Source organism: Staurois parvus, unplaced genomic scaffold, assembly GCF_062004578.1.
Source record: "Staurois parvus isolate SC_StPar_1 unplaced genomic scaffold, SC_StPar_1.0 ptg000832l, whole genome shotgun sequence".
NCBI lineage: Eukaryota > Metazoa > Chordata > Amphibia > Anura > Ranidae > Staurois > Staurois parvus.
The window spans coordinates 2,589,540-2,607,271 of NW_028318628.1; the positions used below are offsets into that span (position 1 = coordinate 2,589,540).

Consider the following 17,732-nt stretch of genomic DNA (forward strand, 5'->3'; position numbering starts at 1 on the left):
GGCAGCCTTGGGCAAATAAGTTGTCAGACTGGCAATAAGTCTTGATGGCAGAGGACAACTCCAGTCTGGGCTGCAGTAACCAATGGCAGTGATGGTAGAAGGGTAGGCCAATGGTTAAGGGAGCACTGATGTGATCTGGCCTGCAGAAGGTGTGCACTGCGGTCAAATTTAATGATTTGACTGTGCTGCAAATGTGGTCAACAGTACCGGATATGAGAACTAGGCCGCAACATGTGTTAACTGAATGCAATGTCAACATCTGTGTGCAGGTAAAGTAGCAGGTATGAGGAGAATTTCAGTGTTCTCTTGCTTAACTGGTGTATGGGACTCTCTCGCCAAATCAGTGGCTTCCAGCGGGTCCAGATTGCTAGAGAGTTTTTTTTTTTCTTGGGAGAGTGCATGTAATCAGCACAGGGCCAATCAGCACTGTGCAGACAAAGGTCAAGGATTTTGCATCCCCTTAGAGCAGAAAGAAAACTCCTACAAGCTTTAACCGGTGCTCTGTTGAACACTGATAGAAGTCACAAGACTGCTCTAACTGCTAATGAGAAAAGGTATTTAGCAGTTTATAGTTACTAAAATAATTGCATTTCCATGTTCTGTGTACTATGGGAGACCAGATATAGTGAATGTAGGGTCCTGGGTGTAGTAACGCTATAATCAGGAAGTTCATGGGAGGAGCAAAGGGTTCAAGGTTCACTAGAAACAAGACACAAAGCAAGGTTGTCCAAGGAACCAGACAGGGAGCTGTCCAGCATCCCTGTTGGCACAGCTACAATAGCCACAGCTAGACACTGCATAGGTTGCAGGTTCAGACCTGGATCCTGACAGATGGTTAGTGTAGAAGTGCCCCTGTTGCAGAGGTGGCCATTGCTGACTGCTCAAAGAACCCCAAGCAACCCCTGGATGATCCTTGGGGTTCCATGGAAACCTGGTTGAGAAAGGCTGCTCTAGAGACTTTTTCTCATTCAGCTGCAGAACTTTCTATTCCCTTTGTAATGCCATACCTATTATTCTAGCTATAAACAGGGATATAAGGTCTGCTTTCTAGCTGAGAAAATGTAACTAGCTTCCCCTGGCTATCTAGAGGGGCGCTACACTTATGAATGCTTGAGACTTTTGTGATTTAACATTGCAGTCTATGGTACCCAAATCGCACCAAATTCACAGAAAAGTGGTGCAGGAACCTTTCTTTTTGTCACTATGACTTGAGTCACATTGATTAAGATGCCACACATTGAATTAGTATGCTTTGACTTGTCATGCGACTCTATATCTCACATAAGTAGCAGCAGTGTGAACTGGGACTAAGTGCCCTCTAGGTGCCTGCACTTTAGACCTGCACCACTTCACCCCTCTTACCTTGAGAAACTCTTTAACCACCTCCCACCCGCCATATAAGGTAATGACGGGCGCAAGGCGGTTCTCTCATTCTGGGAGGACGTCATATGACGTCCTTCCACTCTAACAGCACTTTCGCAGCTCTGGGAGAGCGCAGCGCGGTGATCGGTGGTGCGCTGTGTCCCTCAGACATAGTGGATCACCGATCAAGGGAAAGAGCCAAAGACGTCGACTTGGTCATGTGATAAGCTGTGTCCAATCACAGCTGATCACATGTAAATAGGAAAATGCCTGTTATCGGCATTTCTCTCCTCACGAGCTGTCACGCTGACAGAGGAGAGGAGAGCCGGTAATCGGCATCCCTCAGAGGGGACATGTACACTGATCATTAGGGCACTGATGATCAGTGTGTCCTGATGATCAGTGTAGCCCCAGCAGTGCCACCTGTCAGTGCCCATCAATGCCAGCTGTCAGTTCCCATCAGTACCACCTGCCAGTGCCTCATCAATGCCACATATCAGTGCCCATCTGAGCTGCCTTTCAGCGTCACCTATCAGTACCAGTCTGTGCCACCTATCAGTGCTGCCAATCAGTGCCACCTATCAGTGCCAGTCAGTGTCGCCTATCAGTGCTGCCTAACAGTGCCAGTCAGTGCCACCTAACAGTGCCAGTCAGTGCCACCTATCAGTGCCATATATGAGTGCTGCCTTTCAGTGCCCATCAGTGATGCCTGTCAATGTCCATCAGTGCCACCTACTAGTGCCTCCTCCCCATCAGTGCCACCTATCAGTGCCCATCAGTGCAGCCTATCAGTGCCCATCACTGCAGCCTCATTAGCACACATCAGTGAAGGAGAAAAATCACTTATTTACAAACTTTTATAACAAAAACTAAGAAAAAACTTTTTTTTTTTCCAAATTTTCAGTGGTTTTTGGTTTGTTTAGCAAAAAATAAAAATCCCAGAGGTGATTAAATACCACCAAAAGAAAGCTCTATCTGTTTCAAAAAAATGATAACAATTTCATATGGGTACAGTGTTGCATGACTGCGCAATTGTCATTCAAAGTGTGACAGCGCTGGAAGCTGAAAACTGGCCTGGGCAGGAAGGGGGTATAAGTGCCCTTTAGGCTAGTGGTTAAAGGGAAACTGTTAGGATAGGACTATGGGAACTGGCATTTCTGCTTATGAAATTGCAAGCTGCAGGAATGTCATCCTTATCTTTGCTTCACTATTTAGTGAGTCACTGACCCAGAACCTGCATATTTGTAGATGTACAAATACCTGGAAAAAAAGGTTGTCCCAGAACAGTGCTCCTCCTGAATAGTGAAGGAGGGACAGGGATGACAGGTCTGGAGCCTACATCATCAAGTCGATCCCAACAGGTTTCTTGAAGACTATTAACTGGAAATGGTAAATTTGCTTCTAAGATGAGCCTGCATAAGACAACCGTTTAATTTGAAGCTGTTATTTTTCTTGAAGTGACTTATATAATGTTTATGGCATGCACTCTCATTATCTAGATAGCGGAGCAGCAGATTCAGAAGAGAGACTGATGAACACCCTTTTGAGGGAAGACAGATATAATAAACTCATCCGTCCTGCTTATAACAATACACAGCTGGTCATCATCCATCTCCAGTTGTCTCTGGCTCAGCTGATAAGTGTGGTAAGATGCTTTTCAATTGTTAAAGAGCTGCGTAAAATATATGCTGGTTTATGGAAAATAGTTTTTCACCGTATTCATGGATAAATGATCATTTAAAATATTCTGCATCCTTACAAAATGTAATCCAATACTGACAGCTGACTATTTTAACCCACAAAGAAAGGTCTCTTTGCTGGACTTTGCTTGTCCCCAGTCTCTCACTAGCTGTATGCATTATCAATGCAAAAATCAGGTAGAGAAAGAATGACATAAAGCTGAACTCCAGGCACAAAAAAACGAGTTTCTTGTCTTCCCACCAGCCCGGACACCACCCCCCATTGACTTCTCTGTCACATCCAACAACGCTACCATCAAACCCGCCCTGCAGGCCCGAGTACTTGGTGTCATTCTGGACTCCAACCTATCCTTTCAACCCCAAGTTCAATCTTTAACAAACTCGTGCAGACTCCACCTCCGCAACATCGCCAAAATCCGCACGTTCCTAACCCCAGAAACCACTAAACAGCTCATCCACTCCCTCATCATATCACGACTCGACTACTGCAACGCCCTCCTTACTGGCCTGCCTCGCCGCTGGCTATCCCCGCTTCAGTCGATCCTGAATATGGCTGCCAGACTCATTCACCTTTCCAACCGCTCTGTATCCGCCACCCCCCTCTGCCAATCCCTCCACTGGCTTCCGATTGCGCAACGGATCAAATTCAAAATCCTAACGCTAACGTACAAAGCTGTCCACCATACTGCCCCGAACTACATCACTGACCTAATATCCAAGTACCGCCCAGCACGCGCACTCCGCTCCTCACAAGACCTCCTTCTCTCTAGTTCCCTGGTCTCCTCCTCCCATGCCCGCCTCCAGGACTTCTCCAGGGTGTCACCCATCCTCTGGAACTCCCTGCCCCAACCCATCAGATTATCACCTACTCTCCTCTCCTTTAGGCGCACCCTGAAAACCCATCTCTTCAGGGAAGCCTACCCCACCCCCTGCTAACTTGCCGACCTCCTCCACTCTTTCTACCACTCCATCCCCCACAGCTATCTCCTCCTGTGCCACCATCCCCTCCCTCCTAGATTGTAAGCTCGAAAGAGCAGGGCCCTTGATCCCCTCATGTTTTGCATTGTATTGGTATTGTTCTGTCACATGTTCTGTCCCCCTTTGTAATGTACAGCGCTGAGCGAACTATTGGCGCTTTATAAATACTGTATAATAATAATAATAATATTTTGAATATATTATTCAATAGCCACAAAAGAATATAAACCCACTTTAAGTTCATCAACTACCTTTGCAAACCCAGTCATGATCTTGTATTAAAATCAATGAAATCATCACTGTGCTATACATAACTGGAGCTGTGGGAGGGTCTGGGAGCAGGTCCTCCCACTACAGGCTGCTTGCAGAAAGCTACAGGAGGGGGTGGAGACCAGACCAGTCACCCTGCACAAAGAGAGAGCAGAAGTGATCGGTCTTTATTACAGGAAGTTCTATCACAGAGTTAACATTTCACACTGGATTACTGCACAGATCTGGCTGAAATACATAAATCACACCGAGATTCAAGCAGGAATAAACATGGCTCTTGTTTTAAGACAATATTTGCTTATCAGCTTTAATTGTCAAGTCTGTAGAAGGTGTATACCACCTTTAGGATACACAGGCAGCAATACTGCCACTGGGGTAATGCATCCCTGAATTTATACGAGTATTTTTGCATACATTTTTCTGAATAATATTACTTCTCATCAAGTCATTTTTTTTAGGATCCACAGTCATTTTAGTTTGTGATCCCTAATCCAGATCCCTGAACCTATTTAAATTAAACTTGTGCTAAAAGCAATATTTTAGCTGCCATTATTGATCTCTCTTTTTAAAATGCTTTATGCCTGACTGTTATGCTGCTCCTGAACTTTTTGAACCATTCATATACACAAAATTATTTTAGCATTGAATAGTGTAGAGATGGTTAGAGTGCCTGTCAGTTTTGTATTGGATTTTGTGTCCTGCTGGAAAGATTCTGCCTTTCTATTTGTCCTGGTGACCATTCTTACTGAGACAGAAATGATGGGAAATCCATAATGATTGTTGCTAGAACAGGGGAAAATTCTCCAATAGAGACACCTGTTTCCCATACAATTGCATTTCCCTATTTTTTGAGACATTTTGTCTTCCAGTTGTGTCTCAGGAACAGGATGTGAAGGGAATTTTCCCAAATGGGACACAGACAGCAATAAATAAATAAACGGACAATAGTTTTACCCATTCCATCTAAAAAAAATCATGGTTGTAGATACTGCATACTTTAAGAGCACATAAATCACTATAGAATACGTTACCCTGCTTGTTAACAAAATATAGGATGAGTATCATTAATGCAAACCTGTAGCCAAACTATGGCCAATAAACTATATGCATATTATTAACATGCAGTAAAAGAGCTTTAGAACACATTCTAACTCAACTCTCTAGCTGCTTTTAATGTGAATGGTAAGAAAAAAGTGAGCGCTCTTGGTGTAGCAGCTGTAGCACTAAAGGTAACCATATAAACCTCGATAAAACTGTATAAATAAAAGTGCAGCATTAATAAAATGGCTATTAAAATAATAAAAGTTCATATAATCAGTATTGATGAATCAATATAGGAGAATTCAAATGCTTGTGCTTAGAAATAACGGTAAAATTGCACACTCACCAGAAGCGCATGGGATATGTGCATATAAATATATCCAACATGGACCACTTAGGGAGGTGGGGTACTAGTGTACTAATTAAGAAAACTTTTATTCCATAAAGGTTAGGTAAAAAGGGTACACAATAATGCAGTGATAACGCAGCACTGACCTGATGTTAAAAAAAGATGGCCGCCGGACCTGCACGTGGCTCCGGCGGCATGACGTCACGGTGTGTTGGTTCCTCCTTAAGCTTTTCGTGCCACGCACGTCTTTAGAGCGACCTTTTACCATGTGATCAGCTGTGTCCAATGACACAGTAGATCACCGGGTAAATGTAGTTGCTGGTTGTCAGCTATACTTTCCTCACGCTGTCACAGTGTGAGTAAAGTACTGTCGATAACCGGCAATTGTCAGAAAACAGATCGGCACTGATCATCAGTGCTCTGATGATCAGTGCCCAGCAGTGCCACCCACCAGTGTCACCCACCTGTGCCTAGCAGTGCCACCCACAAGTGCCAAGCAGTGCCACCCACCTGTGCCCAACAGTGCCCAGCATTGCCACCCATCTGTGCCCATCAGTGCCTAGCAGTGCCACACACCTGTGCTCAGCAGTGCCCCCATCAGTGCCACCCATTAGTGCTGCCCAGCAGTGCCGCCAGTCAGTGCCATCAGTCAGTGTCACCCATCAGTGCCGTCCATCAGTGCCACCTGTCAGTGCCACCATATCATTGCAGCATCATCAGTGCCAGCTCATCAGTGCAGCCTCATCAATGCACATCAGTGAAGGAGAAAAATTACCTGTTTGCAAAATTTTATAATAGAAACAAAGAAAAACTTTTTTTTTCAAATTTTTTGTTCTTTTTTTGTTTATAGCGCAAAAAATAAAATCCCCAGTGGCGATTAAATACAACCAAAAGAAAGCTCTATTTGTGTAAAAAAAATTATAAAAATTTCATCTGGGTACAGTATTGCATGACAGCGCAATTGTCATTCAAAGTGCGACAATGCTGAAAGCTGAAAATTGGCCTGGGCAGCAAGGGGGTAAATGTGCCCCGTAGGCAAGTGGTTAAGGATTGGCAAGCTGTAATATACCAGATTTCTGTTTATGGGTTTAGTTATGCTGGAATTTCTTTACAGTGCTTATAGATACAGAGATAAATGGCTTGTTTTAGTGATTTTATTGATTTTTAACAATAAATAAATACTTTAATGTTGACTATACTCACCTTGGATTCAAGATGCTGGGTTCAGGGGCTCTGCGCTGGCCACTGACATCTTCCAGGTCTCGACCGTGGATCACTTTCATTGGCCGGGAGTGCAGTCAGCTTTGCCTTTGCCAAATTTGTACAGTGAAACGTTTTTAGGTAAATTCCCACTTTAATGTGCACAATCTAGGGATATGTTTACTTTAAAGTAAGGGGAATGAATTCATAATTTCAATAGTAACCATTAAATGCTGTTCACCAGGTCCCGGCAAAAGGGAAGAATTCTAGAAAGCAGCAGAAGACTTCCATTGGTGTATTATAGACATCAATGGAACATACTGTCCAAGCGCAACGTAACTAAAGGAACTGCTATAAGCAAAAGGAAGAGAGGTTGAAGTTTAATTGAAAATATCCTCCGTATGTATGAACAGTTATGACATTCTATAGTTATCCACATCCTGGAAGAGGCACTCTTTTACTAGTCTTACTACTCTTTTGAAAGCATGGCGATCTGTTGGGGGAGCACTGTATGAAGACCTTGTGTCCTTGAAAAGCATTGCTATTATGTTATTTAAATGGTTGTTATCTGGGAACAGACCTGACCTGATGTTATAATGCAATATTGAGTTAACCTGGTTATGTTTGCTTCTAGTAAATGCTTCTCTCTGTGACAGATTGTATCTGTTTACTGTCATGTTTTCTGTTCTGCTCTTCTTTGTTGGCTGTCACTGATTGTAACATTCTTAGCTTTACAAGTGACAAGGAATCATTTGGTAATGACATGAAGAATTCTTAAAATAGAATGTCTGTGTCACTGAGACAGAACCCCTGCAGCTTTCTGGTACAAAGTAACGTTTTGTGACATTTTCACCCAATGGGATGAAATTATCTCAAGGGTGGTTTGAAGTGTAAGGATCGACCTTCCGAAAACTTCATACACTGGATGTCATTTGTATTCTCCTGTAATCTTCTAACCCCCCCCCCCCCCAAAAAAAAAAAGATAGATAGATAGACTTCATGATCTTGTATTCATTATTTCAGTTCAGTTAAGAAAGAACTCTGCCTCCAACAAGATAATTTTTAAAAAAAATAGAGCCAATACCTTTACCTCCATTGTTTGCAATAGAAGAAAAATAATATGTAGCTAAGTGCCATCCTTAATAGGAAAGTGTGGACAAAGCTTTTTGGTCATACTACTCTTCTGGGTCTCAGGAGTGCACTTACTTTTGCTCTCCTGTAACCCAGAATCAGCTGACAATGGGCCAAAGCCTTCATATCATGTTCTGTTTGACACCTTTCACCTATAGGGACACAGATAGCAATACAAACTTAACAAAGGTTGTACTCCTCCACAGTGTGCTTGAAAATTGCTGTTATTGCTGTCTGTGGTTCTGCAGGGGTGGGGTGATTATCATTCACCTACTGTTCTGTCTCATATCTGCCAAATAGCCGTGGAGGAAAGATCTCCCCAATAGGCACACAGACATCAAGAAGTCGACAAAGATTCTGGCACAAAACGAAAAAAAATTTGAATCCCTACAGCTTAAATCACATCATTTACCTGTAATGAAGGATGTCCCAGGTTGTGCAGGAAGCTAGATCCTGGAGAAATCTTCATTGCAGGGATGCCAGTCCTCTTCAGGACACACATTTTCAGGCTGACTTGCATCCTTCAGGTTTTGGGTTAGGAGTGTACAGGCAATGTAACCAAAGAACTGAGGACAACTTCCTGGAACTATTTACTCCTCCACTGCAACACAGTTACTGTTGGAGAGCTAGCCAGTGTCTCCCAATGTACCACCCCCAGACCCTAGATAGACTGCTCTTCCTATACCCAGCTGTCTGAAGGTATCCCTGAGCATGGGATTTGGTGCCTGTCCCTCCCCTATCTGATCTAGGGGTACAGGTATACTCACTCAGTCCTTCTCCCATGCAGATGGTGGGTCGGTGGCTGTTACCAGGCCTTCTAGCTGGTCTGCTCCTTCCCTGCCACACAGGTGGTCCTCTCTCAGGGGGTCGGTGAAGTCCCAAGTTTCCATCTTCCCAGCTTCACTGCCTGTGGTTGAGCCCCTCTCTCCATCTGGGCCCCCTCCTAGGCTCCTGTCTTTAGCCTCACATCTTCCTCTCTGTCTTCCACCCGAACTCTCTGCTGCTGCTGAGCAGGCTCATGTACATTTAAGGGTTTCCTGGCCCCTTGCCAAGCCTCCTGTTGGGGATTGGCCAGGATCCCTCAAGAGTACAAGCCAGCCATTCCTAAGATCCACCCATTGCTTCTAGACCTTTTTCTAAAGGTCTAGCGCAGGGGGAAATTCCAGAGGGCTGGTCTACAGGGCCTCTCAGTTCCTGACCCAAATTTAACCTTCTGACTATTGCACCTGGGCTGCTACTCAGCCTTCCTAGCTAATAATCATACTCTTAGCTCCCCCTAGCTGGCTAGATGGGTGCTACATGTATATGTATATCAAATAGTATTGTGAAAAGTTGTACAGATACATAAGCTGGTAAAGCAAAGTAAACACTATCAGCAAACCTTCTGTAGGAGCACATCCTATGAATCTATTTATTAAAGTAGGTTTTGATTACTGCACTACTCTTAAACACAGGTTACAGTATACTGACTCCATTATAGGATGCATGCATTAGGTTATGACTGCATTGTTACTACTGTAATGATAGCCACTGTTTTATGTTCCCACTAATAAGAGAGCAGAGAGAGAACACTGTTAGTATAATGTTGAGATTTACAAGGTAGTCGGGAAATGTGCTCTTCATAAAAACAGTGACGTGCTTTCAAATGCAATTATGAGGTCTATTTGATTTTGTGTGCATTGTGGTCATTATTGAATTAAAGCACACAATGTTCTCTGGTTCTAGCTACATGCAGCTGTGAGACTCTAAATCAGAATGTTTTAGTACTACTGGTTTCTGTGACATGGATATCATACCCAAATATAAGAAACCTTTCAGGAGAGTAGAAAATGATTTTCTGAATGTGGAACATTTGCAAGTGAAAGTGATGATTTTGAACCTTTGTAAACACCTTTCTTCAAAATGTGTGGAAATGAAAAATTTACAGAAAACAAGTTCAAAGTATATGATTTTAAAGAGTTCATTTACTGTTCACTTGCATGGGAATTTTCCCTTAGCTAAGTGAATGAGGTCTGATGACTTCATCCAATAATGTGAAAGCAAAAGTACAGTTGTTTTTTTCATTTTATTTTTTTTTTCACATAATTATAAAGTTCAAAAGTGAATTTTCACTACATTTACTAAGCTAATTGAAAAAAGTCTTGCAAAGTGAACAGTCTATTTGCCTCTAGTAAATGGGATTCTAAATGTGCTGGTGAGGATTTATCAAGCAACAGGATCAGGTGGCAATCTATTATAAATCCAGCTACCCCCTATTTACCATGACTGTGCTTCTAAAGCTGGCCATATAAGTATAGATTTCTAAAAGATTTATCCATCTGCACTGTTAGTTCCCTCCCCTGCCAGACCGTTGTATTCTAACTAGCATCTGTCAGAATAGTCGAACAGTCTCTGCATCACATTAGATGCAGACACTGGACAGCCGGCTATTTTCCTATAGGATCCTTCAACAAAGGTTGATTGAACATATGATTTTTGTTGAACAGAGTAGTTCCACCAGGGCTATACAATAAATGAATTTTGGCCATAATTTGCACAGTTTATGGCCAGCTTTTTTATAAACAGCTTAAAATGCCAATGTCCTCCTTGCCTCTATGGTTTTAAAATGTAAGTACCAGGGACGTACTGACCATTCAGAAACTCAGGCACTGTCTGAGGGCCTGGGGTCAGTAGGGGGCCCCATGAGATGCCCCTGATGCCTTTCACAGGATTTTTTGGGTGTGGTTTGAGTGTTGGCGAGGACACAGAAGCCCCATGATTTCCTATTGCCCGGGTGCCCCATGAGTTGTCAGTCCGTCCCTGGTAAGTACTAAACCCACAACAGCAAAATCCGTCTGTACAGTATATCCAGTACAGCACACTTGTTATACTCACTGTGGAATCTAAGGGGTTAATCTTCTGCATTGTGCCTCATAGGACAATCAAGGGAGAATGAAAACTCCTCCTACATGCTTTAACCAGTGCTCTGCTGGACACTGATAGAAGTCACAAGACTGCTCTAAATGCTGATGAGAAAAAGTATTTAGCAGTTTATAAAAAAATGGAACAGGAGGTGCCTGATCTTTGCAGACAGAGCTAGCCCTGCTCCTAAGAATGGCTGCCGCTATATTACGCCTACCCCAGAGACTCTTTTATAGACTTTATCTTATGCATACTATATGGTATATGTGTTTATCATGTGCTATCACTATATATACCGGAGCAAAAACCTACCATAAACTTGTGTATATGTGATATTTATGCTCCAGTACTTCCCTACTTCTTTATTGGAATTTATAAATCTCCGAGCGCAAGACTTTCTTCTACCTTTATTTAGCACATTATGTTTACTAAAATAATTGCATTCCATGTTCTGTGTACTGTGGGAGACCAGATATAGTGAAAGCAGGGTCCTGGGTTTAGTAGCACTTTAAGTTTTGGCAACAAAACTTGGAAATTAATTGGTTTCTATGCAGTGCTGCACCAAATTTTGCACCCTGCAGTTTTAGTAAATAATCCCCTATACATTCCTTTTATTTTTCTCATTGGTCAGAAATGTATCTAGTGATATTGACATCTGTGTTTATCACAGTGAAACTGGGGACACATTGGCCTTGGGCATCCTAAAGTAGGAGCTCAGTCAGGGGTGTAATCAGTAAGGAAAACTCGTGAAGACAAGCCCATAATAGCATTTACATACTTCCTTTCTTTAGCAAGGTACATAGCTGATTTACTTTACCCTTTTCCTGCTTTACCACACAACTATGCAGCTATTAATATCATAAATATACATTGTAATTTATTAATGTTCCCTGTGTAGCATTTAAATACATTTTATAGATCCATAAAAATGTCTCCAATATGTGCATATTCTACAATTAGCAAGGCATTTTACATTTCCTAATGACTTGATGCCAAGTCTTAGGGCTACAATAGATGGAGACATTTTAATCTTATGCTACTGAGCTAAAGGTTTAGATTTTTTTTGGTAAAAATAACAAATATGTTATACTTACCTACTCTGTACAGTGGTTTTGCACTGATCCTCCTCTTCTTGGGTCCCCGAGTGACGCTCCTGGCTACACAAAAAGAAAGTATGAGGGAGAAGAGAAAAAAAGGTGGCCTCGGCTGATGAGTAAATCGATCCTGACAAAAAAATAATTCAGTTAAAGTGGTTGTAAATCTTAGACATAGAATATGAACACAAAGCATATCCCTCTATAGTGTGTACTTATCTCAATCAACAGCTACAATAGATGGAGGATCCTGGGTTTAGTAACACTTTTTTTACAGCTGACTAATGAGCATTTAATGCAATCAATTTTCAGTGCACATTTCTAAATTGATTTGCAATATTGGGGAACGTTTACTAAAGGAGTGTAGGCAGTTCACTTAGCAAAGTGAACTTTCACTGTACAGGAGAATTTTCACTTAGCTAGTGAATAAGGTAAAGCTCAGCTGACTTCAGCCATCCAGTCATGTGCAAGCAAAAATTCTGCAGCTCCATTTACTTAAATATGCAAGCAGTTCTGCTGCTGAACATGACAGAGTGGGAGGGAGCATGTTTGGCTATGCCATGTATACACCCCATCTGGCTGGTATTCACCCTAAAGTGATATTAAAGGTAACGTTTTTGTTAAATAACAAACATATAATATTTACATGGTCTATGCAATGGTTTTGCACAGAGCATCCCTGATTTTCCTCTTTATAGTCCCCTGCTGGCACTCCTTCCTCCCATTGAGTGCTCCCAGAGCAAGCCGCTTGCTCTGGGGGCACTCATGTGTGCTCATTCCTGAGCCCTCGCACCATGTGTCCATAAGATATGCAGAACAGGTTCGGCCCCGCCCCTTTCTCTCACATTACTGGCTGTGATTGACAGCAGTGGGAGCCATTGGCTCCCGATGTTGTACATGCCAATGAGGAGGGAGAGACCCAGGATAGGAGCTGCTCTCATGCACAGCGCTGGATCGAGATTGGGTTTGTGTAAGTATTTGGGGGCTGCGGGGATACTGCATACTGAAGGTTTTTTACTTTCCTGCATAGAATGCAGGAAGGTAAAAAAACTTCAGCCTTTAGAATCACCTTAAGATAGGGGATTGGTTGGGGACCATAAATACTGTTCTCAACTGGTTATTTTTACTGGCATAAGAGATGTTGAATTGCATCTTTACTGCCTATTTTTAGCTCCCTGCTCCCCCCAAAACAACAAATGCAAATCACGCCTTAGTGCATCAACCCCACTGTTCTGGTAATTCATATAAAGTACCAATTAACAAACATAGAAGATGCAGCTATTAATAACGAATTATGTGTGCATTTAATTTGTGTGTTTCTGCTTTGTTGTAGAATGAACGGGAACAAATTATGACAACTAATGTGTGGCTCAATCAGGCAAGTACGACCGGTTTTCAAAGTGCTCAGCATTTATATTTAGTTTATAATTATCAATTCAATGGTTAACTAGATTTTCAAAACTTGCTAAACAGTTCTGCTTCTCGCCAATTGTGGCTATATAAAGACAGAGTGATTTTTTTTTTCTTGTCTTTTAAATACATCTGAATTAATAGCAGTATGACAGGTAAACCTCACATGAAGTGAAAGAAACAATACGTTTACATGTTTTAGTTCTGAGCACAGGAAATAAATATGTACAAATCCACAAGATTCCTTTTTAACAAGTTTAAATTGTAAAAATATAAAATGATTGGGGGAGATTTACTAAAACAGCTTCTAACGTCAGCTTTGACAATAAAACCTGGAAGCTGATTGGTTACTATGCAGAGCTGTACCAGTTTTAGTACATTCCCCCAATTGTGTCCAGAAAGTCAAGAAAGAACATGGCTTGTTTGAGTTAGTGGCACTATTATTCAGGAAGTTAAGAAACGCAGCTAAAGATTTAAATGATTTAATTTTTTAAAATAATGAATAGATTTTTTCACACTGTTTAATACCGATTAATCTCCACTTGAAATATCACATCCGTAGGAGTGGGTGGACTACCGGCTGACCTGGAACCCAGCAGAATATGATGGCATAAGGAAACTTCGAATCCCATCACAAAAGATTTGGCTACCTGATCTTGTCCTCTATAATAAGTAATTTATTTATCTTCTTTATTCATTTTATACATGTGTCTGGTATGTATGATGATAAAGTCCAATCTGCAATATGGGGTTTCTCTGAATGTTGGGACACGTTTTAATTAGAAACTATTGACAATCTATAGCATTACAGCATCTTAATGGATTGAAAAATGGATGAGGGATGGGTGGGAAGCTTTGTAAATTTTGCATGGAGATCAGCTTTACCTTAGTTTAGAATGTTTTAAGGTAAATATATCAATTAAAAAGGAAAAAAAATCCTATTAATGTTTAAAGGATAAGTTCACCTTTTTCTAACATGTGACATGTTACACCGATATTCAGGCTGTAACATGTAACATATGATAAATGCTTAAGGGTCCCCACTCAGGCTGTCAAGGTCCAGTGAACTGGATGCCGTTGACCAGTGAGGGTGCAGCCTGAGGAAAGCTCTGTCCAAACCCAAAGCATACTGCAAAAGTAGAAAGAGGTAGTCCAACCGCCTCACTTGGCCCAAGTGGTAAGTAGGTAAAAGCAGCCTCAGCTTGATTCATGCAGACCATGTCTCCATATTGTGCCCTGCCGTGCCACCGGGGCCTAATCATGGAGAATCATGGAGGGGGACGAAACATGTTGGGGACATGGTCTGGATAAATCAAGCTGAGGCTGCTTTTACCTACCTCAGGCCAGGTGAGGTGTGCGGTGGTTGGGCTACTTCTTTTTATTTTTGTAACATGTAACATGTTAGCGCTGCAGATGCCCCTGTCAAAACCTCCCCTCTCCCGAGGATCTTCCCCCCGTGTCTGCTGTCACAATTCAATAAAGACACGGCCATGAGGGACTCTGCCCACCCGACAGCATCATTTATTCACAGAATTATGTAAATGAAAAAATAGTCCCAACAGCAATTGTGGCTGACAGCTCGTAGTTCTCAATGAACACTGTGGTAGTTAATTCTCTCTTCCTGTCTGTGTATATCTGTCTGCTCGTACAAGGTGTGAGCACACAGGTATACAGACAGGTCTGCAGGAGTCCTGCATGGCACCTGCGAACAGCAATGCTTTCTAGGCTCCTAGTAAAAAAAATAATTGATGCACATTTTTTTACCTGCAAAAAGATGTGCATTAATTATTTTTTTTTACAAAAGTGAACTTTTTCTTTAAAATGTCTTTATTGTGTATTTACTTGCAGGTTGTAAGCCTATAGAGAAAAGATTTGTAAGCTTAATCTTATTCTTACAAAATAGGCTTTTCAGTCTACAAGAAAGCAGGGAAGGCAGGCCACAGACAGGATACAGCAAATCTAATAGAAACATTTTATGGGAAGGAAAAATTTCGTAATTGTAGAGCAAGAATATAATAGAATTTGAGCGGGTGTGAGCAATAGATGTTGACTCACATCACATTTCACAAATGCAACTTTCCAAACTGTGGCCTCTTAAATGGAAAATGAGACGTCAGAGAGAAGCTGAGTTTTCTTTTTTTAGGCTTTTGTCTTTTAATTTCACCTGGTGATCCAGCCAGTAACTCAGTTCCTGTTGTAGTGTCCCCACTCTGGATGGAGGATCAATGGGGACACCGTTGAACATCTGCATTGTTAATCCGTTGAGAGGGTAGTGTATGATGTACTAGCAGATTAAGGTGGACTTAACTATCAAGTTAAACCCAAACTCCAGCTAACAATTTTTAAACAGTCAGATCCATTTTGCTTGAGGTGATTGTAGCCGTATTAGTGCACGTGTGACAGAAACAATTAAGTACTGTCCGCGATACTTTTTTTATTTTCACTAACATACAATTTTCAGGACAAGCTTTTACCGCTTGGACCTTGAAGAAGGGGACATACCCCGAAAGCTTGTCCTGAAAATTGTATGTTAGTGCAAATAAAAAAAGTATCACGGACAGTACTCAATTGTTTCTGTAAACAGTCACAGTAACATTTTATTTCCTTTTGGGAAAAACGTTTTACCTAAGTGGATGAAAGCTGACCATTGTAAGTACCGCTGTCTGTGTTAACTTGTTTGTGTCAACCCTCTTACTACCACTTTTGCTGAATAGCTTAGTCTGGTTAAGGGAGCTGAAAAATAACAGATTTACCAGCCGGATTACAAGGTGAAAAGGAAAAAAGCCTAAAGAATAACATTAATGCAACCAACACATTAATTGCTAATCTGCAATATAATACAATTTTTGTTTTCATATTTAATACCATTTTAAAAGTAAAGGATGTCTTACTGATTTGAAACTATTTTAATCTGCCTCCTTGTTATTACCAAAAAAAAAATGATTTTAAACAAACTAGCAAACACTGAAAGGGATATCAGTACAGCACTGATGAGTGAATTCTCTGCATACTTTTTGTAATAATAAGGCATTTAGTGTTTTATCATTGTTATGGATTGTGGTTTGGCTTTCTTTCAGAAAAATGAATATTTAATTATGCAATAATCCATGTTCATCAGAGATTTGCCTGTTTTGTGTTATCTATCATTTTCTCTGATATATGTTATTTATTTTTGTCAGTGCCGACGGTACATACGAAGTCTCCCTGTTCACCAATGCAATTGTGCAATACAATGGCAGCATCTATTGGCTACCTCCTGCCATTTACAAGAGTGCATGCAAGATAGAAGTCAAACATTTTCCATTCGACCAACAGAATTGCACTTTGAAATTCCGTTCATGGACCTATGATTATACAGAAATTGACCTTGTTCTTAGTACAGACTCAGCTAGTATGGATGACTTTACACCAAGTGGTGAATGGGATATCATAAAACTGCCAGGAAGAAGAACAGTCAATCCACTTGATCCAAAATATGTTGATGTAACGTATGATTTCATCATCAAAAGAAAGCCTCTATTCTATACTATCAACTTGATCATACCTTGCATTCTTATTACTTCATTGGCAATACTCGTGTTTTATCTTCCATCAGACTGCGGACAGAAGATGACCTTGTGTATATCAGTGTTACTGGCCTTGACTGTATTTCTGCTCCTAATTTCTAAGATTGTTCCACCAACTTCTCTTGATGTCCCGCTTATTGGAAAGTACCTGATGTTCACCATGGTTCTGGTGACATTTTCCATTGTCACTAGTGTCTGCGTCCTTAATGTCCACCATAGGTCTCCTAGTACGCACACAATGCCAATTTGGGTAAAGAACTGTTTTCTGGAAAAACTCCCAGTGTTCCTTTTCATGAGACGTCCAGAGAATAACACATGCAGTCAGAAACTTTACAGTAACCGGAGGAACACCCAACTGGAGTCATGCAGAAACTCTGGCTACTTTGTAAATGCTGCTACTGCAAAGGCATATGATCAGAGACCTAATGATCAACCTTCCAATGAGCAGCATAGAAACCAAGAATTCCGATACAGGCACTCCAAAAAGTTCTCTCCGCAAGTTCAAGATGCAATGGAGGGTGTAAGCTTCATAGCCGATCATATGAAGAGTGATGATGAAGACCAAAGTGTAAGAGCCTTTATTATGTGTGTGAAGCCGATCTCGCATTTGCACAGTGTGCTTGTATTGTTGTAGCAAAAGGCAGGATTGGGTCCATGACAGCCCTATAATATGCCAGGATAGGCTACTGACCAGATTAAAGTGAACCTGTCAACCTGAAAAGTAAATATT

The 17,732-nt window shown here is 41.4% G+C and overlaps 1 protein-coding gene across 1 annotated transcript in view; it reads left to right on the forward strand.

Moving 5' to 3' along the window:
- The window catches only part of CHRNB4 (cholinergic receptor nicotinic beta 4 subunit), a 47,847-nt gene that overhangs the window by 14,415 nt on the left and 15,700 nt on the right, over positions 1-17,732 (forward strand). Inside the window, exons 2-5 of the mRNA XM_089655302.1 lie at positions 2,862-3,007; positions 13,360-13,404; positions 13,999-14,108; positions 16,616-17,570. Of these exons, the coding sequence (XP_089511428.1) occupies positions 2,862-3,007; positions 13,360-13,404; positions 13,999-14,108; positions 16,616-17,570 (1,256 nt within the window). The remainder of the gene's footprint in view (positions 1-2,861; positions 3,008-13,359; positions 13,405-13,998; positions 14,109-16,615; positions 17,571-17,732) is intronic.